The following is a 25,875-nucleotide window of genomic DNA, read 5'->3' on the forward strand; positions in this document are numbered from 1 at the left end:
CAAGAATTATGCAGTATTTGATTTTCTGTTTCTGCATTAAATCACTTAGGATGATGGCCTCCAGCTGCATCCATATTACTGCAAAGGACATGATTTTTAGAAATTTATCTTTTAAAATATTTATTTTTCTACCGAAAGTCTCTTATGTTTTAGAAATAGTACATAGTGTCTGACAGATGCGATGTCCATTTGATCATTCAAGATATGTTAGACCCTATTCAGTTATCTGGGCTTATAAAAGATGGGAAAACATAAACATGACTGGGCACGGTGGTTCACATCTGTAATCCCAGCACTTTGGGAGGGCGAGGCAGGTAGATTGCCTGAGGTCAGGAGTTTGAGACCAGCCTGGCCAGCATGGTGAAACCCCATCTCTACGAAAAATACAAAAAAAATTAGCTGAGCGTGGTGGTGTGTGCCTGTAATCCCAGCTACTCAGGAGGCTGAGGCAGGGAAATTGTTGAACCAGGGAGGTGGAGGTTGCAGTGAGCTGAGATCGCACCACTGTGCTCAAGCCTGGGCAGCAGAGCAAGACTCTGTCTCAAAAATAAATAAATAAATAAATAAATAAATAAATAAATAAATAAATAAACAAACTCTATTTTCAAGAGGTCAAAAGCCCTTTCTGTGCTCCATGATTATCTTTAAGCCCACCGTTTTGTCACTTCTTCTTACTTTCTCAGCAGGGTGACTTTTCCTCTTCACAGGCTTGAGGATATCAAGTTGAAATGTCCTCTGATTATAACCTCCATCACCAAGGCTATTTGCACCTGTCACATTCCCCTTCCAGACTAAGGATGGTTGTTCTGCCAGTGTTGTTGGTTGTATCTTATCCTATCTCCACAAAGACTTTATTTATTTTTAATTATTATACTTTAAGTTCTGGGGTACATGTGCAGAATGTGCAATTTTGTTACATGGGTGTACACGTGCCACAGTGGTTTGCTGCACCCATCAACTTGTCAACCTTCGTTAGGTATTTCTCCTAATGCTATCCCTCCCCTAGCCCCCCACCCCTCTACAGGCCCCGGTGTGTGATGTTCCCTGCCCTGTGTCCATGTGATCTCATTGTTCAACTCCCACCTACGAGTGAGAACATGCAGTGTTTGGTTTTGTGTTCTTGTGATAATTTGCTGAGAATGATGGTTTCCAGCTTCATTCATGTCCCTGCAAAGGACATGAACTCATCAACTTTTATGGCTGCATAGTATTCCATGGTGTGTATGTGCCACATTTTCTTTATTCAGTCTGTCATTGATGGACATTTGGCTTGGTTCCAAGTCTTTGCTGTTGTGAATAGTGCCGCAATAAACACACGTATGCATGTGTTTTTGTAGTAGCATGATTTATAATCCTTTGGGTATATACTCAGTAATGAGATTGCTGGGTCAAATGGTATTTCTAGTTCTAGATCCTTGAGGAATCGCCACACTGCACAAAGACTTTATTAATTTCATTTTCCCTTAACTATCTCTAGAGTCTCCTTTTTTCTAATTGCCATTCCCTGTCAGCATATGAGCATTCAAAAGTTTCTCTTTTTGTTCTATGTTGTTTTCTACTCACTGTGTTGTTATTCTTCTGTGTTGTAGTAGTTTCAACTTTAATAAATACACAGTTTCTTCAGGGAAATAAACATCAGCTTTCAATTATTACCTGTAGACAGCAAGTAGATGTAACTTTTGAGTGTCGAAACTAGCTTTTTGCCTTGTTCTTAAAGACAGTTATTTGATTTACAGTGTCTGAGACAGTTGAAGTTCATCATTCTAGTTCATCAGTTTTATTTTCCAAACAATCATTCGTTATGGAATGCTAAATACATCAGTTGTCAAATAGTTGGTGAGGTGTTTTGTTTTGTTTTGTTTTGTTTTGTTTCTTTTTTACTTTGTTATCAGGTTGCGCTTCCTGCAGATGAAGATTATTTACCACTTAAACCTCGAGTTGGAAAAGCTGCTAAGGTCTGTACTTTGGGTGATACAGTTTATATAGTTTTGTGAGACTCTCTTTTTCTTAAAATTCTTGTTTCAAATGAGATTTTTATATTTCCCAGAACATATATATGTATGTATCAAAAACAAGCCAACCAAAGACAAATATAGTGAGAACGGAATCAGTTAACAACTATGCTGGAAACCAGCCATCACGTGATGAGATTTTAAAATATTAAAGTTGTGATTCTCAACCTTTTAAAAGAATGTAATGAAAGTTATCAGCCTTTCTACAGAAAAAAATACATGTGTACTAGTTTTTGCCTATAGTTTTAGGATTTTAACAGGCTTCTAATGAAACCTGAACTCTGCTTTTATTAGACGGGTTTTGAAGGCCTGATAGACCTTAAAAGGCCAAGAAATTTTAAGGTTTAATTTTCCAAGTAATTTTCTGTAAATAAAAAAGGCAGTATGGTAGAGTATGCATAAACTCTTAAAGTCTAATAGATGTAATATTCTGCCTCTACAGAGTGAACTTTACTGAGAGACTTCACTTTTTAGAGCCTCAGAGTTCCTGCCTATGAAAGGAAATAATATCTATGATAGGGGTTGTTGTGAAAATTAGTAATAATATATGGAAAATGTGTTACATAGTGCCTGGCCACAGAGCTTGTTTTTGATAAATGGTAATGATTATTTTGTTATTAATATAATACGTACCAACATAATGTAATAATCGAAAGATTAGAGAGCAGAATTAGCTTCTATGTTGTTTGGCCAAAAATGTAGTTTACTGTTCCTTATTTTCACTAATGTGTAGTATTATGTTTTCTAATTAGAATTATAAAGGAATACTCCCAGAATGCTCTGGGGGATAGCCTGCTTGTGTTTTGATTTTAAGTATGCTCTGATACGACTAGATGTTTTTATGCAGATACTAATATTTTGTTTTTACAGGAATACCCATTCATTCTTGATGCTTTTCAAAGAGAAGCCATTCAGTGTGTTGACAATAATCAGTCTGTTCTAGTATCTGCACATACATCAGCGGGAAAAACAGTATGCGCCGAGTGAGTAGCTTTCTTTTTAAAATCACTTTGTGTCTTATTTCACTCTTTAGAAGTTTCTTTTTTGTTGTTTGTTTAATTTCTGCAAGTAAAGATGGTTTTACTTGTCCCTTTTGAACAATGTCTTGTCTTATTGAACCTTTAATACAGTGTTTAATTGAAGTAATAAAAGAGGGCATTCTTTTCTTCCTCATATTAGGAGAAAAACACTCAGGCTTTCATTATTAAGCATGATATTACCTGTTGGTTTTTCACAGATGCTTTTTATTTATCAGTTTGAGGAACTTCTGTTCCTAGTTTGCAGAGATTTTGTTTGCGTATGTATGTATGTCTGTGTGTATAAAATATTTAGATACTAGATTTTGTCAAGTGCTTTTTTTGCATCTATTGACGTGATTTTTTTTTTTTTCTTCTGTGCAGTCATGGCTCGCTGCAGCCTTGACCTCTGGGCTCGGTCAGTCTGCCTGCCTCAGCCCCCCTAGTAGATGGTACTAAAAGCATGCACCATCACACCTGTCTAATTTTTTATTTTTGTTGAGAGACAACACAGGGTCTCAAGCTCAAACAGGCTGGTCCCAAACTCCTGGGGTCAAGCAGTCGTCCCACCTTGGCCTCCCAAATTGCTGGGATTACAGGCATGAGCTACTATGCCTGGCCATGTTTTTGATATGTTTCTTAAATAATAATATGTTTCTTAAATAATTTGACATGTCTGATAAGTGACGTTTGATCTTGTTTTCTGTACAGCATCATTTCCCTTTTATCTGAAGAAATGCCTTTAGCATTTTATTATAGTGCAGTTCTACTGATGAGAAAATCTTTTACTTTTTTATTTTTGAGAGGTATTTTCCTTTGGTATAGAATTGTAATTTTCTTTTAAGACTGGCTTTTGACTTACATAGTTTATGACAAGAAATCCCAGTATACCTTTGATCCTCTGTACATAATGTGTCTTTTTTCCTCTGGCTGCTTTTAATATTTATTTTGATCATTGATTTTAAGCAGTTTGTTTTTTATGTACCTTGGTGTTATTTTTGCATTTTTTTTCTTGTCTTAGGGTTTGTTTTTGCAGTCCTCAGTGCTCTTGTTCAAGGACTCTATATTGGGCCACTTAAAGTTGTCTCAAAACTCACTGATACTATATTCATTTTTTTTTCTTTTGAGTTTCAGTTTTGGGTCATTTTTGATGCAATGTCTTTAAATTTATTAATCTTTGCTTCTCTATTTTCAAATCTGCTGTTAATCTCATTGAGTGCTGCTTTTTTTTTTTTTTTTTTTTTTTGAGGCAGGGTCTTGCTCTGTCACCCAGGCTGGAGTGCAGTGGCACAAATACAGCTCATTTGCATTCTCAAACTTCTGGGCGCAGGCAGTCCAACTCAGCCTCCCGAGTAGCTGGGACCGCAGGCATGCGCCACCATGACTGGCTAAGTTTTTGATAATTTGTGGGGATGAAATCTTGCTATGTTGCCTACACTGGTCTCAAACTCCTGGGCTCAGGTGATTATCCTGCCTTGGTCTCCCAAAGTGCTGGGCTTACAGGCATGAACTGAATGCATTTTTCATCTCAGATATTATATTTTCTTTGCTAGAAGTTCAGTTTATTTTTGTTTTCTTCCATGTCTTAGCTTTTTTTAGCTTCCTTTTTTTTCTTAATGTTTTCTTCTATTTCTAGTTTATAGAAATGCAATCCTATCTTCTTGAACAGATAGGGTACAGTTACAAAAACTTTAAATGTCCTTGTTACTATTTTTATCTGTATTATTTCCTGGTCTCTTTGATGGGTTGACTTTCCTGCTTCTTTGGTTTTTTTTTTTTTTTTAAATCACTGACTTCTTGATTATAATGTGACTGAGATAGTTTTTTTTTTTTTCCCTCATGTTTCTTATACTTGAGTTTGTAGGGTTTCTTAGATGTGTGGATTTGTTATAGTTTTCATTAAATTGGGGGAAATTTCAGACATTTTTTACTGCAAATATCGTCCCACCTTTATTTCTTTGAGGACTCCGGTTATACTTACATCAGGCCCCTTAAAGTTGTTCACAGCCCACTGAAGCTGTGCTTATTTATTATAATTTTATTTTTGGTTTCTGTGTTTCATTTTGGATAGTTTCTATTGCTGTGACTTCAGGTTTATTCACTGTTTTTTTTTTTTTAATTGCAATGTCTTAATCTGCTTTTAATACTAGCCAGTGTGTTTTTTAACCTCAGACACTTAAGAGTTTTCATCTGTAAAATTTTGATTTGGGTCTTTTGGTGTTTTCTGTATTTTTACTTAACATGCTGTTTAATTTTCCTCAACTTTCTTGAGCATATAGAGTACTGTTTTTTTTTTTTTTTTTGAGACGGAGTCTTGCTCTGTAGCCCAGGCTGGAGTGCAGTGGCCGGATCTCAGCTCACTGCCTCCCGGGTTTACTCCATTCTCCTGCCTCAGCCTCCCGAGTAGCTGGGACTACGGGCGCCCGCCACCTCGCCCGGCTAGTTTTTTATGTATTTTTAGTAGAGACGGGGTTTCACCATCTTCGCCAGGCTGGTCTCGATCTCCTGACCTCGTGATCCGCCCGTCTCGGCCTCCCGAAGTGCTGGGATTACAGGCTTGAGCCACCGCGCCCGGCCTACAGCACTGTTATAGTAACTTTTAATATCCTTGTTTACTAATTCTATCATCTGTCTCATTTTTGGATCTGATTTTATTGATTTTAAAAAAAATTTCATTATAGACTGTGTTTTCCTGCATGTTGACATACCTGATACTTTTTTATTGCATGCCAAAACGTTGTGAGTTTTACCTTGTTGGGTGCTGAATACTTTTGCATCTTTGTACATATTTATGAGATTTGTTCTGAGGTATAATTAAGTTGCTTGGAAAAAATATCCTTTTGAGGCTTACTTTTATGACTTTTTTAGGCGTGACTAGAATAATGTTTAGCTAGGGCTGATTTTCCCCACTATTTAGTCAGTATTTTTCTCAGTATTCTATGCAGTGTCTTGTGAATTCTGAGGTTTTCCATTCTAGCTGGTGGGAAACCACATTTCTGCCAGTCATGTATAAGAATTGATCGTTTTTATCTCTTCTCCTCTTGATTGGTTTTTCCCTGGCCTCAGATAATTTCTTAAGACTTATTCACAGATCATTACTACCTGGAGACTTGCAGATGCTCACCAGATTTTCAGAGCCTTCTCTTTGCAGTTGTCTTCTCTGGTATTCTGCCCTGCAAACTCCAGCTCCCTTTCCTTCACAGACTACGATCTTGGTCTGTTCAACTTAGGGAAACTTCCAGGGTTTACCTTGGTTCCCCATCTTAGAACTGCAGTTTGGAAAATCTAGGCAGTAATTTTGGATTACCTACTTTGTTTTCTCTCTCTCGGGGTGTACTGTTCTTATATCCAGTGTATGAAACCACTGTTTCATATATTTTGTTCTGTTTATCATTGTTTCAGGTGAGTGGGTAAAGCCAGTTTCTATTACTCCATCTTGGTGTAAGTGGATGTTTTCTGTGTTGTTTTTAATGTACATTATGTATTACTACAGTAGTTCACGTATTTTGGTAGGTTCCTGTTCTTCTAAAATATATTTGATAACCAAGATTGTGTAGTCTTGCTACTCAAAGTATAGTCCTTGATAATACCTGGGAACTTGTTAGGCAGAATCTCTAGCCCCACCCTGTAACTGCTGCTTCAGAATCTACATTTTAATAAGATCACCAGATGATGAATATTAATGTTTGATAGGCACTGGACCATTCTAAAAGTGGATGGATGGTGCTCATTGATGTGGATGGCATTTTGCAATCTCTTGTAGATTGACTCTTTTGGTTTAACTTTTACAATTTATAACATATTTCTCTATGACTTTTCCAGTGGAGTAGCTGAATTAGGTACTCTTAACAGGAGATAAAGAGTAAAGAAGACTGTAGAGAAAAGAAACATAAAAAATGGCACCAATCATCCTGTTCATCAGCCATTTCACCTTGGCATGGTGGTTGTCTTGGTCTATTTTCTGTTGCTATATTCTGCTATAACAGAATACCACAGACTGGGTAATTTATAAAGAAAGGAAGTTTATTTAGCTCATAGTTCTGGAAGCTGAGAAAACCAAGAGCATGACATAGGCCTCTAGCGAGAGTCATCCCGTGGCAAGAAAGGGAGAGGAAATCGGGCCGAACTTGTCCTTTTAACTGGGGCCCATCCCCTTGATAATCCCCTCCCAAGATAATATAATTAGTATATTCATGAAGATGGAGCTTTCGTGACCTCATCACCTCTTAAAGGCCCTACTTCCAAATACCATTACTTTGGCAATTAAATTTCTACATACATTTTGTAGGGGCCATTTAAATCATAGCAGTGGTCAAAATAATTCATGAATCCTGGAATATTTTTTTCCTTATCTGGTTATCTTATTTATTATTAGTTCCTTCCAGACCTTGGCTTATCAGATCGTTGTGTTATTAATTCCTAATTCCGTCATCTGTCTCATTTTCAGATTTGCTTTTATTGATTTTTTTCCCTTGTCATTACAGGTTATATTTTCCTGCTTCTTTGCATACCTTGCACTTTTTTATTGATACTAAAACATTGTGAATTTTACCTTGTTGGGTGCTGAATAATTTTGTATTCCTGGTCAGTGCTTATCTGGTCACTGTATTCATTCCTTTCAGACCTTGACTTAGCTGTGTAAGTCTCAGTTTTTCTCTTTGTTGAGTTAGAGGAGTGAAGTTTGTATCTTATACTGTCATCTCAGCAGTATCAGCCAGTTGCAGAGTAGTCTTTATCTGTTTCTCGGCCTTAAACACATTATGGTTCTCTATCACCCTAGTTATGTTCCGTGGAATTTCTTAAGAGTCCACTCCTGTTCAGAAGGTGCTTAAGTCACAAACCAGTTTCCTCCTAAGGCACAGGTATAGAAGAAGAGGTTTGACTACTCTTAGTTCAATTGTTTTTTCACTTAGAGAAACTAATTTAATTGCAGTATGTTTGGTGCTTTATGCATTTAAAGCCAGCATATGTATACTAATTCAAATTTTGGCCATTAGTGTAACCTTGCTTTCATTTTTCCTACAAGAGGAGAGATTTTCTGTAGAGGAAGTTTTCATATAGATATACTGAAACCTGCTCTAAAACTTGGGCTAGGAAATCATAAAGAGAATTTAAGAAATTCACCAGGATTGTAGATACTTGAAAACCCGTTGAGGTTCACTGTGGAAAACAGTCTGGCAGTTCTTCAAAAAGTTACATGTAGAATTATCACATGACCCAGCAATTCTACTCCTAGATTTGTACCCCCCAAATAATCGATAACAGGTACCTAAACGAATCTTCACAGCAGCACTATTCACAATAGCCAGAAGGTAGAAACAATCCAGATGTCCATCAGTGGATGATGAATGGATAAATAAGTTGTGGTATATCCAGACAGTGGAATATTACTCAGCCATAAAAAGGAATGAAGTGCTGATACATGCTTAAAAACATGCCTACTAAAAGAAGTTGGAGTCAAAAAATTGCTTTATTGTATGATTCCATTTATGTGAAATATCCAGAATAGGTAAATCCATAGAGAAAGAAAGCATATTGGTGGGGGCCAGGGACTGGTGAGAGGAGGGGAGTAAAGAATAACTGCTTAGTGAGTACAGAGTGTTTTGGGAGATGATTAAAGTACTGGAATTAGATGGAAGTACTGGTTGTGTAACACTATGAATGTACTAAATGCCACTGAAATATACACTTTAAAATGGTTAATTTTATGTTATGTGAATTTCACTTCAATAAAAAGTAAACCTGATTAGGTACATAATTGTATATGCACACCAGATGTTACAATTTCAAGGAGTGGTTCGTGGATCTCACATAAAGATTTCCCCTAGTAATTAAAGGACTTTAGGTAAACTCCTACTTCAGCTCTTAACTGTAGCAGGGTACAACATTTTATTTATAAACCTGCTACTAGGACTAACATGTTGGTATCAGGTTGTTTAGGTATGTAAACCAAATACTTTTTCTGACACTGCTGATTTTTTTATTCTGTGTGAATAGCTTTATTATATAATTTACTTACCATTAAATTTGTTTATCATAAATATGTAGTTAAGTGAGTTTTAGTAAATCGGTACAATTGTGCACCCTTACCAGTTTTAAAAAACATCTATTCAGTTCTCTTGTGTGTGTTTGCATTCAAACCCATTCCTATCTCTAGCCACAGGCAAACACTGATCATCTCTTGGCCATTATAATACTGATGTAAAAACATTCATGTGCAAGTCTTTAAGTGGATCTATGTTTTCATTTCTCTTAGGTAAGGTAGATACCTAGGAATGTAATTGCTGTATTTTATGGAAAATATGTATTTAACTGTTGAGGAGACTGCTGAACTATTTTTTAATGTGGCTGTACCATTTTATATTCCTACCAGAAATGTATGAGGGTGCCAGTTTCTCTGCATCCTTGCCTACTCTTGGTATTGTCTTTTTTTATTATACCCATTTCAGTGATGTCACAGAGTAGTTTTAATGTGCATTTCTGTGATGACTAAGGATGTTAAGCATCATTTCATGTTTATCATTGCTTTATATATCTTTGAATTGTTTATTTCAGTCTTGCTGATGTATTAAATTGGGTTGTTGGTCTTAATTGCATTGTAAGAATTCTTTATTAGCATACAAGTGTTTTTTAAAAGCAGAGGTGATTTATAAGTATGTTTTTCATTCTGTGACTTGTCTCAGTTTTCTTGATGACTATCTTTTGTAGAGAAAGCATTTTAATTTAAATGTTTAATTTCTTAATATTTTATAGAGTGATCATACAATTGGTATACCTAAGAATTACCTAATTGTGATTTTGCCTATCCCAAAATCACAAATATTTTCTTCTTCATTTTCCTTTTGCAATTTCATAGTATTAGCTCTTCCATTTAGATCTGTGATTCTTCTCAAGTTAGTTTTCCTGTAAGATGTGAGGAAAGGGTCTCAATTTACCTTTTTGTATTTGGATATACAATTGTTCCAATTGAAAGTACTATCTTTTCCCATTGAATTGAATTCTGAGTAAATTACCCGTAAATTGTGTTGGATTATTTCTGGACTTTCTGTTATGTCTTTACACTAGTACACTATTTTGATTACTGTGGCTTTATAGTGGGTATTGATATTAGGTAATGAGAATCTTATAACTTCATTCTTTCTAAAAACTGGGCACTTCTAGGTCTTTTGTATTTCCAGTAGCATTTTAAGATTAGCTTGTGAATTTCCAACCAGAAAGCCCATTTTAATTTTGATAGGGATTTTATTGAACTTATAAATTAATTTGGGGAAAATTATCATTTTAACAATACTGACTCTTTCAATCCATGAAAATGGTATATTTCTCCATTATGTAGGTCAACTTTAATTTCTGTTAGCAACATTTTGCAGTTTTCAGTGTATAGGATTATACATGTTTTCTTAAACCTGTTCCCAAGTATTTCTGTTTATGCTATTGTGAATCACATTTTTTCTTTTTTTTTTGTATTTTTTTTTAATACTTTAAGTTCTAGGGTACGTGTGCACAATGTGCAGGTTTGTTACATAAGTATACATGTGCCATGTTGGTGTGCTGCACCCATTAACTCGTCATTTACATTAGGTATATCTCCTAATGCTGTCCCTCCTCCTTCCACCCTCCCCACAATAGGCCCCGGTGTGTGATGCTCCCCTTCCTGTGTCCAAGTGATCTCATTGTTCAATTCCCACCTATGAGTGAGAACATGCGGTGTTTGGTTTTCTGTTCTTGCGATAGTTTGCTGAGAATGATGGTTTCCAGCTGCATCCATGTCCCTACAAAGGACACAAACTCATCCTTTTTTAAAACGGCTCCTTAGTATTCCATGATGTATATGTGCCACATCTTCTTAATCCGGTCTGTCACTGATGGACATTTGGGTTGATTCCAAGTGTTTGCTATTGTGAATAGTGCTGCAGTAAACTCACGTGTGCATGTGTCTTTATAGCAGCATGATTTATAATCCTTTGAGTATATACCCAGTAATGGGATGGCTGAGTCAAATGGTGTTTCTAGTTCTAGATCCTTGAGGAATCGCCATACTGTTTTCCACAATGGTTGAACTAGTTTACAGTCCCACCAACAGTGTAAAAGTGTTCCTATTTCTCCACATCCACTCCAGCACCTGTTGTTTCCTGACTTTTTAATGATCGCCATTCCAACTGGTGTGAGATGGTATCTCATTGTGGTTTTGATTTGCATTTCTCTGATGGCCAGTGATGATGAGCATTTTTTCATGTGTCTGTTGGCTGTATGAATGTCTTCTTTTGCAAAGTGTCTGTTCCTATCCTTTGCCCACTTTTTGATGGGGTTGTTTATTTTTTTCTTGTAAATTTGTTTGAGTTCTTTGTAGATTCTGGATATTAGCCCTTTGTCAGATGAGTAGATTGCAAAAATTTTCTCCCATTCTGTAGGTTGCCTGTTCACTCTGATGGTAGTTTCTTTTGCTGTGCAGAAGCTCTTTAGTTTAATTAGATCCCATTTGTCAATTTTGGTTTTTGTTGCCATTGCTTTTGGTGTTTTAGACATGAAGTCCTTGCCCATGCCTATATCCTGAATGGTATTACCTAGGTTTTCTTCTAGAGTTTTTATGGTTTTAGGTCTAACATTTAAGTCTCTAATCCATCTTGAATTGATTTTTGTGTAAGGAGTAAGGAAAGGATCCAGTTTCAGCTTTCTACTTATGGCTAGCCAATTTTCCCAGCGCCATTTATTAAATAGGGAATCCTTTCCCCATTTCTTGTTTTTGTCAGGTTTGTCAAAGATCAGATGGTTGTAGATGTGTGGTATTATTTCTGAGGGCTCTGTTCTGTTCCATTGGTCTATATCTTTGTTTTGGTACCAGTACCATGCTGTTTTGGTTACTGTAGCCTTGTAGTGTATTTTGAAGTCAGGTAGCGTGATGCCTCCAGCTTTGTTCTTTTGGCTTAGGATGGTCTTGGCAATGTGGGGTCTTTTTTGGTTCCATGTAAACTTTAAAGCAATTTTTTCCAATTCTGTGAAGAAAGCCATTGGTAGCTTAATGGGGATGGCATTGAATCTATCAATTACCTTGGGCAGTATGGCCATTTTCACAATATTGATTCTTCCTATCCATGAGCATGGTATGTTCTTCCATTTGTTTGTGTCCTCTTATTTCACTGAGCAGTGGTTTGTAGTTCTCCTTGAAGAGGTCCTTTACATCTCTTGAAAGTTGGATTCCTAGGCATTTTATTCTCTTTGAAGCAATTGTGAATGGGAGTTCATTCATGATTTGGCTCCCTGTTTGTCTGTTACTGGTGTATAAGAATGCTTGTGATTTTTGCACATTGATTTTGTATCCTGAGACTTTGCTGAAGTTGCTTATCAGCTTAAGGAGATTTGGGGCTGAGATGATAGGGTTTTCTAAATATACAATCATGTCATCTGCAAACAGGGACAATTTGACTTCTTTTCCTAACTGAATACCCTTGATTTCTTTCTCTTGCCTGATTGCCCTAGCCAGAACTTCCAACACTATGTTGAATAGGAGTGGTGAGAGAGGGCATCCCTGTCTTGTGCCAGTTTTCAAAGGGAATACTTCCAGTTTTTGCCCTTTCAGTATGATATTGGCTGTCGGTTTGTCATAAATAGCCCTTATTATTTTGAGATACGTTCCATCAATACCAAATATATTGAGAGTTTTTAGCATGAAGGGCTGTTGAATTTTGTCAAAGGCCTTTTCTGCATCTATCGAGATAATCATGTGGTTTTTGTCTTTGGTTCTGTTTATATGCTGGATTACATTTATTGATTTGCATATGTTGAACCAGCCTTGCATCCCAAGGATGAAGCCCACTTGATCATGGTGGATAAGCTTTTTGATGTGCTGCTGGATTCGGTTTGCCAGTATTTTATTGAGGATTTTTGCATCGATGTTCATCAGGGATATTGGTCTAAAATTCTCTGTTTTTGTTGTGTCTCTGCCAGGCTTTGGTATCAGGATGATGTTGGCCTCATAAAATGAATTAGGGAGGATTCCCTCTTTTTCTATTGATTGGAATAGTTTCAGAAGGAATGGTACTAGCTCCTCCTTGTACCTCTGGTAGAATACGGCTGTGAATCCATCTGGTCCTGGCCTTTTTTTGGTTGGTAGGCTATTAATTATTGCCTCAATTTCAGAGCCTGCTATTGGTCTATTCAGGGATTCAACTTCTTCCTGGTTTAGTCTTGAGATAATGTAAGTGTCCAGGAAATTATCCATTTCTTCAAGGTTTTCTAGTTTATTTGCGTAGAGGTGTTTATAGTATTCTCTGATGGTAGTTTGTATTTCTGTGGGGTTGGTGGTGATATCCCCTTTATTGTTTTTTATTGCATCTGTTTGATTCTTCTCTCTTTTCTTCTTTATTAGTCTTGCTAGCGGTCTATCATTTTTGTTGACCTTTTCAAAAAACCAACTTCTGGATTCATTGATGTTTTGAGGGTTTTTTGTGTCTCTGTCTGCTTCAGTTCTGCTCTAATCTTAGTTATTTCTTGCCTTCTGCTAGCTTTTGAATGTGTTTGCTCTTGCTTCTCTAGTTCTTTTAATTGTGATGTTAGGGTGTCGATTTTAGATCTTTCCTGCTTTCTCTTGTGGGCATTTAGTGCTATAAATTTCCCTCTACACACTGCTTTAAATGTGTCCCAGAGATTCTGGTATGTTGTATCTTTGTTCTCATTGGTTTCAAAGAACATCTTTATGTCTGCCTTAATTTCATTGTGTACCCAGTAGTCATTCAGGAGCATGTTGTTCAGTTTCCATGTAGTTGAGCGATTTTGATTGAGTTTTTTATTCCTGAGTTCTAGTTTGATTGCACTGTGGTCTGAGAGATAGTTTGTTATAATTTCTGTTCTTTTACATTTGCTAAGGAGTGCTTTACTTCCAACTATGTGGTCAAATTTTGGAATAAGTGCGATGTGGTGCCGAGAAGAATGTATATTCTGTTGATTTGGGGTGGAGAGTTCTGTAGATGTCTATTAGGTCCGCTTGGTGCAGAGGTAAGTTCAATTCCTGGATATCCTTGTTAACTTTCTGTCTCGTTGATCTGTCTAATATTGACAGTGGGGTGTTGAAGTCTCCCATTATTATTGCATGGGAGTCTAAGTCTCTTTGTATGTCTCTAAGGACTTGCTTTATGAATCTGGGTGCTCCTATATTGGGTGCATATATATTTAGGATAGTTAGCTCTTCCTGATGAATTGATCCCTTTACCCTTATGTAATGGCCTTCTTTGTCTCTTTTGATCTTTGATGGTTTAAAGTCTATTTTATCAGAGACTAGGATTGCAACCCCTGCTTTTTTTTGTTTTCCATTTGCTTGGTAGATCTTCCTCCATCCCTTTATTTTGAGCCTATGTGTGTCTCTGCATGTGAGACTTGTCTCCTGAATACAGCAAACTGATGGGTCTTGACTCTTTACCCAATTTGTCAGTCTGTGTCTCTTAATTGGGCCATTTAGTTCATTTACATTTAAGATTAATACTGTTATGTGTGAACTTGATCCTGCCATTATGATATTAGCTGGTTATTTTGCTCGTTAGTTGATGCAGTTTCTTCCTAGCATCGATGGTCTTTACATTTTGGCATGTTTTTGCAATGGCTGGTACCTGTTGTTCTTTTCATGTTTAGTGCTTCCTTCAGGATCTCTTGTAAGGCAGGCCTGGTGGTGACAAAATCTCTAAGCATTTGCTTGTCTGTAAAGGATTTTATTTCTCCTTCACTTATGAAACCTAGTTTGGCTGGATATGAAATTCTGGGTTGAAAATTCTTTTCTTTAAGAATGTTGAATATTGGCCCCTAGTCTCTTCTGGCTTGTAGAGTTTCTGCCGAGAGATCTGCTGTTATTCTGATGGGCTTCCCTTTGTGGGTAATCCCACCTTTCTCTCTGGCTGCCCTTAATGTGTTTTCCTTCATTTCAACTTTGGTGACTCTGACCATTATGTGTCTTGGAGTTGCTCTTCTCGAGGATTATCTTTGTGGCATTCTCTGTATTTCCTGAGTTTGAATGTTGGCCTGCCTTACTAGGTTGGGGAAGTTATCCTGGATGATATCCTGCAGAGTGTTTTCCAACTTGAATACATTTTCCCCATCACTTTCAGGCACACCAATCAGACGTAGATTTGGTCTTTTCACATAATCCCATATTTCTTGGAGGCTTTGTTCATTTCTTTTTCCTGTTTTTTCTCTACACTTCTCTACTCGCTTCATTTCATTCATTTGATCTTCAATCACTCATACTCTTTCTTCCGGTTGATCAAGTCAGTTACTGAAGCTTGTGCACTTGTCACGTAGTTCTCATGTCATGGTTTTAATCTCTATCAGTTCGTTTATGGTCTTCTCTGCATTGATTTTTCTAGTTATCCATTCTTCCATTCTTTTTTCAAAGTTTTTAGTGTCTTTGCACTGGGTACGTAGTTCCTCCTTTAGCTCTGAGAAGTTTGATCGACTGAAGCCTTCTTTTCTCAACTTGTAAAAGTCATTCTCCATCCAGCTTTGTTCCATTGCTGGTGATGAGCTGCGTTCCTTAGGAGGGGGAGATGCGCTCTGATTTCTTGAATTTCCAGCTTTTCTGCACTGCTTTTTCACCATCTTCGTGGTTTTATCTGCCTTTGGTCTTTGATGATGGTGACATACTGATGGGATTTTTTTGTGGGTGTCCTTTCTGTTTGTTAGTTTTCCTTCTAACAGTCAGGACCCTCAGCTGCAGATCTGTTGGAGTTTGCTTGAGGTCCACTCCAGACCCAGTTTGCGTGGGTATCAGCAGTGGAGGCTGCAGAAGATAGAATATTGCTGAACAGCAAGTGTTGCTGTCTGATTCTTGCTGTGGAAGCTTCGTCTCAGAGGTGTACCCAGCCGTGTGAGGTGTGAGGTGTGGGTCTGCACCTAGTGGGGGATGTCTCCCAGTTAGGCTACTCAGGGGTCAGAGACCCACTTGAGCAGGCAGTCTGTCTGTTCTCAGATCTCAGCCTCCATGCTGGGAGAACCACTGCTCTCTTCGAAGCTGTCAGACAGGGACATTTACATCTGCAGAGGTTTCTGCTGCCTTTTATTTAGCTATGCCCTGTCCCCAGAGGAGGAGTCTACAGAGGCAGGCAGGCCTCCTTGAGCTGTGGTGGGCTCCACCCAATTCAAGCTTCCCAGCGGCTTTGTTTACCTACTTAAGCCTCAGCAATGGCAGGCGCCCCTCCCCCAGCCTGGCTGCCGCCTTGCAGTTAGATCTCAGACTGCTGTGCTATCAATGAGGGAGGCTCTGTGGGCGTGGGACCCTCTGGGCCAGGTGTGGGATATAATCTCCTGGTGTGCCGTTTGCTAAGACCCTTGGAAAAGCACAGTATTAGGGTGGGAGTTAACCAATTTTCCAGGTGTTGTGTGTCTCAGTTTCCCTTGGCTAGGAAAAGGAATTCCCTTCCCCCTTGCCCTTCCCAGGTGAGGCGATGCCTCATCCTGCTTTAGCTGTCTCTGGTCGGGCTGCACCCACTGACCAGCATGGGCTGTCTGACACGCCCCAGTGAGATGAACCCGGTACCTCAGTTGAAAATGCAGAAATCATCCGTCTTCTGTGTCACTCAGGGGAGCTGGAGGCTGGAGCTGTTCTTATTTGGCCATCTTGGGTGCCACCTCCACATTTTTTCTTAAGGTTATATTTGGATTGCCAATAGCGTGTATATTGAAATACAGTTTGTTGTTTTTTTTTTTTGAGACAGAGTCCTGCTCTGTCACCCAGGCTGGAGTGCTGTGGCGCGATATCGGCTCACTGCAATCTCCACCTCCTGGGTTCACGCCATTCTCCTGCAGCAGCCTCCCGAGTAGCTGGGACTACAGGCGTCTGCCACCACACCCGGCTAATTTTTTTTTGTATTTTTTAGTAAAGACGGGATTTCACAGTGTTAGCCAGGATGGCCGCCATCCCCTGACCTCATGATCCACCCGCCTTGGCCTCCCAAAGTGCTGGGATTACAGGCGTGAGCCACCGTGCCCGGCCTATATATTGATATTTTATCCAGCAACCTCATTATGTTTCCTTAAGTTTTATTAACTTTTTTGTACATTCCATATGACTTTCTATATAGATGGTAACATTGCCTGTGAAAAAAGACAGTTTTACTTCTTTTTCAATATGTGTGTCTTTTTTATTGCATTGGCAATATCTAGTACAATATTGGATAGTAGTGAGAGTGGACATCCTTGCCTTATTTCTGATATGAGGAAGAAAACGTTCAGTCTTTCAACATTAATTATGATATTAGCTGTTTTTCGCTGGTTGCTCTTTATGAGAATGAGGTTGTTTCTGGTCTTAGTAGGGAATAAATGAAAGTAAACAAAAAATTGAGAGTTTTTATCAAAATATGTTGTATTTTGTGAAATGAATTTTTACATCTATTGAGGAAATCATGTGGTATTAGCTTTTTATTCTCTTAGAGTACTATATTAAATTTTCTGATTTTTAAAACAACCTTGTATTCCTGGACTAAATCTGGTTGTTTATGGCAGATGATCATTTGTGTATGTTGCCAATTTCAGTTTGCCAGTACGGTTGTCACTCATTATCCAAGGAGGATTGGTTCCCAGACCCCCTCATATAGCAGAATCCACAGAAGCTCAAATTTCTGCAGTAGGCCCTGTGGAACCTTCAGATATGAATAGTTGTCTCTCTGTATCCATGGGTTCCTCATTTTGCAAATACAGTAGTATATTTTCAGTCCTCAGAACCTGCATGTGTAGGGAGCTGACTCTGTTTTATTCTAGACTTTTGTGTCATCATGAGGATTAATGGTATGTCATTTTCTTATAAAGTCTTTAGCGTTGGTGTCGGAGTATTACTGATCTCTTAAAGTAAACTGGAAGCTGGAAGTGTTCCCTCCTGGTCTGTTTTCTGTAAGGCTTTGTGTATTTGGCATACTTCTTAAATGTTTGATAGAATTCACTAGTGAAGCCATTTAAGCCTAGGCATTTCTTTGTGGGAAGATTTTTAGTTCCTAATTTAATTTCCCGTTTATTAAAGCCAATTTTGGTATACCGTGTCTATCCAGAAATTTCTTTTTTTCTTTTATGAGACAGAGTCTCAACCAGGTTGGAATGCAGTGGCATGATTATGGCTCACTACAGCCTCAACTTCCCAGGCTCAGTTGATGCTCCCACCTCAGCCTCCTTAGTAGCTGGGAGTACAGACATGTGCTGCCACACCCAGCTAATTTTTAAATTTTACTTATTTATTTAATTTTGATTTTGAATTTTTTTTTTTTTTTTTTTTGTAGAGACAACAGGGTCTGTGTTGGCCAGACTGGTCTTGAACTTCCGGGCTCAAGCAGTCCTCCTGCCTCAGCCTCCCAAAGTGCTAGGATTACAGGTGTTAGCCACCACACCTGGCCAAGTATATACTTTTTTTTTAAGAGATGGGATTTCGCCATGATGCCCAGGCTGCTCTTGAACACCTAGGCTCAGCAATTCCCCCGTCTCTGCCTCCCAAAGTGCTGGGATTACAGCTGTGAGCTACTGTGCCTGGTGTAGAAATTTCTTGAAGTTTTAGATAATTCTTTATGTTTAATATAAGTTTTTCTATAAAACTATAAAATTTCCCTCTTAGTACTGCTTAAAATGCATCCTGTAAACTGATAATACTGTGTTTCATTTTCATTCCATTTTTTCATTTCTCTTGGTTCCCTCGTATGTTGTTTACTTTTCAAATATGATTTTCCATATACTTAGCCGTTTGTTATTTCTAATTTAATTTGTGCTTAGAGAAAATACTTCATGAAATTTCAGTAATTTAATTTAATGATTGATTTGGTTGGATTTATATTTGCCTTTTGTTGTTGGTTTTGGGAGTCTTTTGGTATATTTCTCATGGTTTTTTTAATCCTTATTTTTACTCCTTTACTTCTATTTCGTTTAACAAATATCTTTTAGTGTACCATTTTAATTTCTCTTTTGACTTTTTAGCTTTCTTTGAGTTATGTTTTTAGTGGTTATTTTGGGGCTTACAGTGTTCAGGTTTAACTAAATCACAATCACAATTTATGGAAAATACTGAAAACTTGCCCTAATATTTTCTTCTCATTTTTGTACTATTTAATACTCTCTTACATATTTCAACTACATATGCTGTAAATCTAGTAATACGGTATCTGTAATACAATATAATCATTGCGTTAAATTGTGTTTTCTAAAAATATTAAATGATAAAAGTTTTATATATGCTTTTATATACATAGTCTTAATTGTTCTGTTTTATGGTTTTGTTTCTTTTCAGTTTGTAGGGTTTTTAACAAATATGTCTTACAGAGTAGTTTTATTTTGCTTTCATTTTTGAAGGACAGTGTCACTGGATATAGAGTTCCTGGTTGACAGATTTTTTTTTCCCTTCAACTCCAGATACATTATTCTACTGATAACTGTTTCATTCTACTCCATTGTTTCTGGTGAGAAGTCAGCCTTAATTATGTTGTTCTCTTTTATGTGTTGAGTTTTTCTGTTGCAGTTTTTCAAAGACTCTCTTTGGCTTTGTCATTTAGCAGTTTATGATGTTTCTAGGTATGGTTCTTTTTTGCTTTTTCCTCCTGTGTTAATTGAGCTTCTTGGATCTCTAGAGTAATGTCTTTTAAACAAATGAAATTTTTTATTGTTACTTTTTTTTCCTACCTCTGTCTCATTTTGGAATTTCCTTTGGGATACTTGAGGATGTCTTGCAGATCTCTAAGTGTCTCTTTTTCTTCTATTTCTTTTTCTCTTCAGATTTGATAATTTATCTCAATTTATCTTCATGTTCATTGATAACAGTCATCACAGATCTGCTTTTGGGCCCATCTAGTGAATTTTTCCCAGGCTGGAGTACAGTGACGTGATGTTGGCTCACTGCAACCTCCACCTCCTGGCTTCAAGCAGTTCTCCTTCTTCAGCCTGCCAAGTAGCTGAGGTTACAAATGTACCCCACCACACCTGACTAATTTTTGTATTTTAAGTAGAGACAGCGTTTCCCCATGTTGGCCAGTCTGGTCTCGAACTCCTGGCCTCATGTGATCCACCCACCTCAGCCTCCCTAAATACTAAGATTATAGGTGTGAGCCACTGCACCCGGCCTAATCTATAGACTTTCCATTTGATTATGTTGTTAATAGTTTTGGTTCCTTTTTGAGACAATTTCTTGTGACTGCTTCTTTTTTCCTACATGCGGATCATACTTTCCTGTTTCTTTTTATACCTTGCAATTTTTTTTCTTGAAAAGTTTAGATAATGTATGTAGCATTTCTGTTTCATGTGTATTTCTTAAAATTCATATTTGATGTTTAGACAACTTCCCGATTTTTAAAAAAATGCTTATTTCACTATTTTGGGGGATGACTGGGATGAATGTTATTTTTATTTCCCCAAATACATTATAATAAGCCTATTCTGGGCAGGAGCTGAATAATAAGGAGGATCTACTATAATGTTAAATTTAATGATGATGTCATTGTCTATATTTAAAGAACAACAAAACTGCTCTATTGTGTTCTGCTAATAGCTATGGAAAAAATTTTCCGTAATCAGAACCTACCATAATTTTCAGAGGACTGACTTGTTAACTGTTATGTGTGGGCAAAGAATACATATAGATGAACTTATTTGTGAAACTTGAGGAAACACTTCATTCTCCAGGGGCTATAAGCACTTTATCATCTGTGTATGTATGAACAGAGGCTCTGAACTTTTGTAGACCCATCTTAGAACCATAGGTGTTTTCCTTGCAAGAAATAGGGTAAATGTTAGTGATCTATTAGTATTAGTGATTAAGTGACTAGAGTTAAAATGGTTTTAGATCACTCTATGTCATATTTATTATAATTATTAGTATAATAGATATGGTGTTACTGTTCTTCAAAGTCCATTCAAGATAAATAATTAGGGAAAATTTGGACACAATTTAAATATTAACAGAATTTTTAAAGTCATAATTTAAAGGAAAAGTTTTATGATTATTTGTTTTCACATTTGTAGGTATGCCATCGCATTGGCCTTAAGGGAAAAGCAGCGTGTAATATTTACCAGCCCAATTAAGGCTCTGAGTAACCAAAAATACCGTGAAATGTATGAAGAATTTCAAGACGTTGGTTTGATGACTGGTGATGTTACTATTAATCCTACGGCATCTTGTCTTGTTATGACCACAGAGGTAATTCATATAGTGCCTCATCTGACTTCGTTTTTAATTAAATTAATGTGACTATTCAGTTAGAATGTGATGTTTTATTGGTTGCTCTACTTAAGTAAAGTATAATACTTTATTTTCTCATTAGACTTAGGCAAAATGGATAAAATTTATCTTAAAATGTTCTGATAATATTAAATTTTTACATTACCATACTTTGTTATTTGTCTCATAGATACATTTTTTCTTCAAGTATTTTTAAAGTTTATTACTGTCGGTGACATGACAATATTTTATTGGTTTTATATACATAGTTTTAAGGATTTGAATATGTAGTTTTATGTAAATAGTGACTCTTCATGTGACTTTGCCTTCTATATCTGAGTGTTGATACAAGTAGACGAGTAACTGATATTTATTTATTTATTTATTTATTTATTTTTGAGATGGAGTCTCGCTCTGTCACCTAGGCTGGAGTGCAGTAGCACGATCTTGGCTCACTGCAAGCTCCGCCTCCTGGGTTCTCGCCATTCTCCTGCCTCAGCCTCCCGAGTAGCTGGGACTACAGGCCCTCACCACCACGCCCAGCTAATTTTTTGTATTTTTAGTAGAGACGGGATTTCACCGTGTTAGCCAGGATGGTCTCAATCTCCTGACCTCAGGATCCACCCGCCTCGGCCTCCCAAAGTGCTGGGATTACAGGTGTGAGCCACTGCACCTGGCCGAGTAACTGATTTTCTAAAGAGTGCAGTATTATGTTTACCTTCTTCCCATAATTGCAGTTAAGTTTTGCATATACTTATAATATCTTAAGTTTTGGACATGATTAGCTATCTTTACTAAGTATTTTTGTACATACTTTAGTTATATCTTTGTATTTTCCAAGGACATGGTATAACGGTGAGCATAAATTAGCTTCTGGTTTGGAGAACCAGCCAAAAGCATTGCTCACTTTTCATTTGGTCGCCTCATGGAAGTTTGTTTTTCATTTTCAGAGCTTTCTTTCATCTGTGGAAGGTTTTCATTAACTCCAAAAATTAGGATAACAGTTGCCAGGAAGTATCCATGTTGCAAGAAAACGAGGCAGAAAAAAATGGGCAAACACTCAGGGATGATCCAGTGTTTTGAATAGAGGATAATTTAAGTTGTACTTATATTTTAGAAAGTGTGAATCTTGGGATGGTGCTATATATAGAAGGAAGTTGTGTCATATTCTAGACATATGGAGAGTAGGGGTGATCATTCTCTCTGTGGATTGTATCTGATTAGTAACTGTTTAGAAGCCATTTACTTTGTTTTTTATGAGAAAAGGAATATATAATATATAAATATACAACAATATAATATTACTTTTGTTAATATTTGTTAAATAGTAAGTTCTGTAACCCTTTAAAATTATTTTAATATTTCCATTTAAGAAAAAACATCCACAATTCCTCCTTGGAAAAAACAACTTTTGTCTAACTATTAGCTGTTATGTCAGAATCCAACTAAATAAATTTTTCACTTTTTTCTTTAGATTTTGAGAAGTATGCTTTACAGAGGTTCTGAAGTTATGCGAGAAGTTGCTTGGGTTATATTTGATGAAATTCATTATATGAGAGATTCAGGTATATTCAGTGTTGAAATATATGTCATGTGTTTCTCTTTAGAATGACATTAGGAATTTTGAGCAAGTTATTGTTAAATTCTGCTTCTAGTTTTTGTGTGACTCGGGTTCAATAAACTGTTGCTTCTTTATATTTATTTACGTATTTATTTTTGAAACAGAGTTTCACTATGTTACCCTGGTTGAAGTGCAGTATTAGCATCATGGTTCACTGCAGACTTGATTTCCCATCTCAGTTCCCCAAGTAGCTAAAACGACAGGCGTGTACCACCATGCCTGGCTAATTTTTATTTATTTTATTAGTAGAGATGGTGTCTCACAATGTTGAGCAGGCACGTCTTGAACTCCTGGACTCAAGTGATCCTCCCACCTTGGCCTCCCAAAGTGCTGGGATTACAGGCATGAACCACACCTGGCCTTGCTTCTTTAAATTGTGGACAACATGATATTATTTTTCCATTACGATTTCATTCAAGTACAGCTCCTTAATAGTAACTTTTGCTGGGTGAGGAATGCAAATTCAAATAAAGCAAAATAAATTAAAAGCTGGCATGCTTCTAATAGAGAGGTCACCAATAGAACTAATGTTGTAGAATTTCTAAAACTTCTAGCTTGCAAAGTTAACTTTCCTGATTTTTATTTAGTTCAGTAACTATAAAATATGTGTTTATGGTTTTAAAAAAAGTGAGGATTATGAAATAAAAATGAACAAAAATAAAAACTTACAAATGCCCCTTACTTAGGCTGTTACACTCTCATAATGAAAAAGTAAGTATGCTTGGAATTTTTAGGGTGCTGGCAGGGTTAACATTAACAAACACATTGAAAAGTTAAATGTTTAATATGTACACACTTAAGATTTGGTTTTTATTTAAACTAGCTCACTAAATCAACCTGTATTTATGGAGAAAGTAATAGAATTTAAGAAATCATTTACCCTTTGAATATTTCACCCTTTCCAAATTTATAAAATTAAGCTCTTAAGAGAGTTGTTTTGGTTTTAGAATCAGAAATCCTTTGTTGATTTGTTTATTTTAGGAGGGAAGCTGTCAAACCTTTTCCATTTTAATAAAAATGACTTACAGTTTTATCGTTCATCAAGTCTTTCTTTCATCTCCAGATGATCACAAGGATAATTTGGGTGAACGATGCCATCTGGAATAGTAATAGTATCTTCTAAATTTGTTGCTACAACTTTCTACAAGTCAGTAACCATTACTTTTCAATGCTGTGCCATAGAAATACTGTTCCGCTGCCTTGTCATTGAGGCTCTTGTTAGGTTGTTTGGAAAGATTAACCCTGGAATTGTTCTTTGTAGGCTATTTCAGAGTACATTGTATTTATAGTGGTTTAGTCTACTGGTTTTCTACTGGATAGATTAATGGTGAGAAATTGTTTTCAGTAAGGTTCTATGGCTTAAAATATTCTTGGGTAAAGTCTGCATTTCTAACTATAATAAACTTCAGAGAATGTAATTTTAGATGCTATCACAGAGTGACACTGTAGTCCAACTATAGTCCAAAGTTTATATTTATTTTTTTTCAGAACGTGGTGTGGTATGGGAAGAAACTATTATTTTGCTTCCTGATAACGTCCACTATGTCTTTCTTTCGGCTACTATTCCAAATGCCCGACAGTTTGCTGAATGGATTTGCCATTTACATAAACAGGTATTTTTCCTTCCTTTTTTGATGTCTTCAATTTTCAAAATATTACAGATTAGCCTTGCTCTACTCTCCCTATGCTTTTTTCCTGATGTTGTCCAGAATAATAAAATTTTAATGGTAAACTACTTCTCAAATCAAGCAGCTTATCAAAATCAACTGACTAGCTTTTTAGAAATGTTGATTTCTGAGCCCCATCGCAAACCCACTATATCTAAATCTCAGAGAATAGTGCCTTGGGAGCTCCGATTTTCAAAATTTCCCAAGTTGATCTGATGATCTGCCAGGTTTAGAAACTACTTCATTTACTTAGAGAGGTATCCATGAGTACACAGAATTTCCCCTAATGCTTTGGTGCCAGGAAAAGCTGGGCATCTCTTGAGCATTTGATTTGATTTTTGTCCTGTAAACACAGACTTTTTGCTGACTGTTTCTCTTTTGCCTTTCTAGTCTGACTTTAGCATCTGTATAGGCTTGTAACAGGCATTTGTTTACATATACTGAATTTATTCTTGCTTTTATTTTTCTGCCCTTAATTTTCCTGTATACTGATACTCTCATGAACTTACCTGTTTATAAGCTCCCTGATCGTGTTTTTATGACATTCTCCCATATTGCTTCTGTAGGGTAGAAAAACCCAGTGGATCTTGGGGAGAAGCTAGATCAACCTGCTGCTTTATACTAAGGTTTTGAAAAGCCTGGGTGGGGCAGAAAAGTTCCGTTTTAGCTCACGGATCCTTTGTATCACCGTACTCCTCCTCTATAGAAAAATAAGCATCTTTCCATAATTACAGCATCCCAGGGCTAGGTAATGGGTAATTGATGCTCAGGTCATGTATTTAGCCCTGGTTAGGGAATTGGTAAGTTGGGAAGATGGTAGTATAATTTCATAGACCTAGTTTTTCTACATTTTTCTCTTGCCTGGGTTTTAGTGAGTTTTTTGAAGTATTTTCTCTTTGAAATGTTGAATTCATTACTTGATTTTCTTAAGAGCTTTTAGATTGGACTAAGGTATGGTTTTATTTTGAAGAAATAAAATTCTGTATGTTTAATTATTTCTTTCTTTTTACAGCCTTGTCATGTAATTTACACAGATTATCGGCCCACTCCATTGCAACACTACATTTTTCCAGCAGGGGGAGATGGCCTGCATCTTGTGGTTGATGAAAATGTAAGAGTAATTGTGCTTTTTAAATCTATAATGTCATGCTTTATTGTTAATATCTTGGTTTTTTTTTAAATTTGGAATTAGAGAAGAATGGCAGAGATACATTCGTGTGTCTTAGTTTTAATCAATCTTGATTTTTGTGTGTGTGTTTATTTCAAACATTATATTTGAGACTTATTTTTCTTATGCATGAATCAGATTTCCCTCCTTCCCAGTATTTAAAAATGCCTAGAGAATAGGAGTTCTGGACATGTTTCAGATATCTTATGTTTTGCTTTTCTACATTTT

The 25,875-nt window shown here is 36.8% G+C and overlaps 1 protein-coding gene across 2 annotated transcripts in view; it reads left to right on the forward strand.

Moving 5' to 3' along the window:
* MTREX (Mtr4 exosome RNA helicase) overlaps positions 1 to 25,875 on the forward strand; it is a 124,677-nt gene that overhangs the window by 18,639 nt on the left and 80,163 nt on the right. For both annotated transcript variants that reach the window (XM_025389049.1, XM_025389050.1), the window contains 6 exons: positions 1,893 to 1,955; positions 2,883 to 2,995; positions 20,996 to 21,170; positions 22,666 to 22,756; positions 24,301 to 24,425; positions 25,492 to 25,590. In XM_025389049.1, the coding sequence (XP_025244834.1) occupies positions 1,893 to 1,955; positions 2,883 to 2,995; positions 20,996 to 21,170; positions 22,666 to 22,756; positions 24,301 to 24,425; positions 25,492 to 25,590 (666 nt within the window). The remainder of the gene's footprint in view (positions 1 to 1,892; positions 1,956 to 2,882; positions 2,996 to 20,995; positions 21,171 to 22,665; positions 22,757 to 24,300; positions 24,426 to 25,491; positions 25,591 to 25,875) is intronic.

Source organism: Theropithecus gelada, chromosome 6 (assembly GCF_003255815.1).
Source record: "Theropithecus gelada isolate Dixy chromosome 6, Tgel_1.0, whole genome shotgun sequence".
Classification (NCBI taxonomy): domain Eukaryota; kingdom Metazoa; phylum Chordata; class Mammalia; order Primates; family Cercopithecidae; genus Theropithecus; species Theropithecus gelada.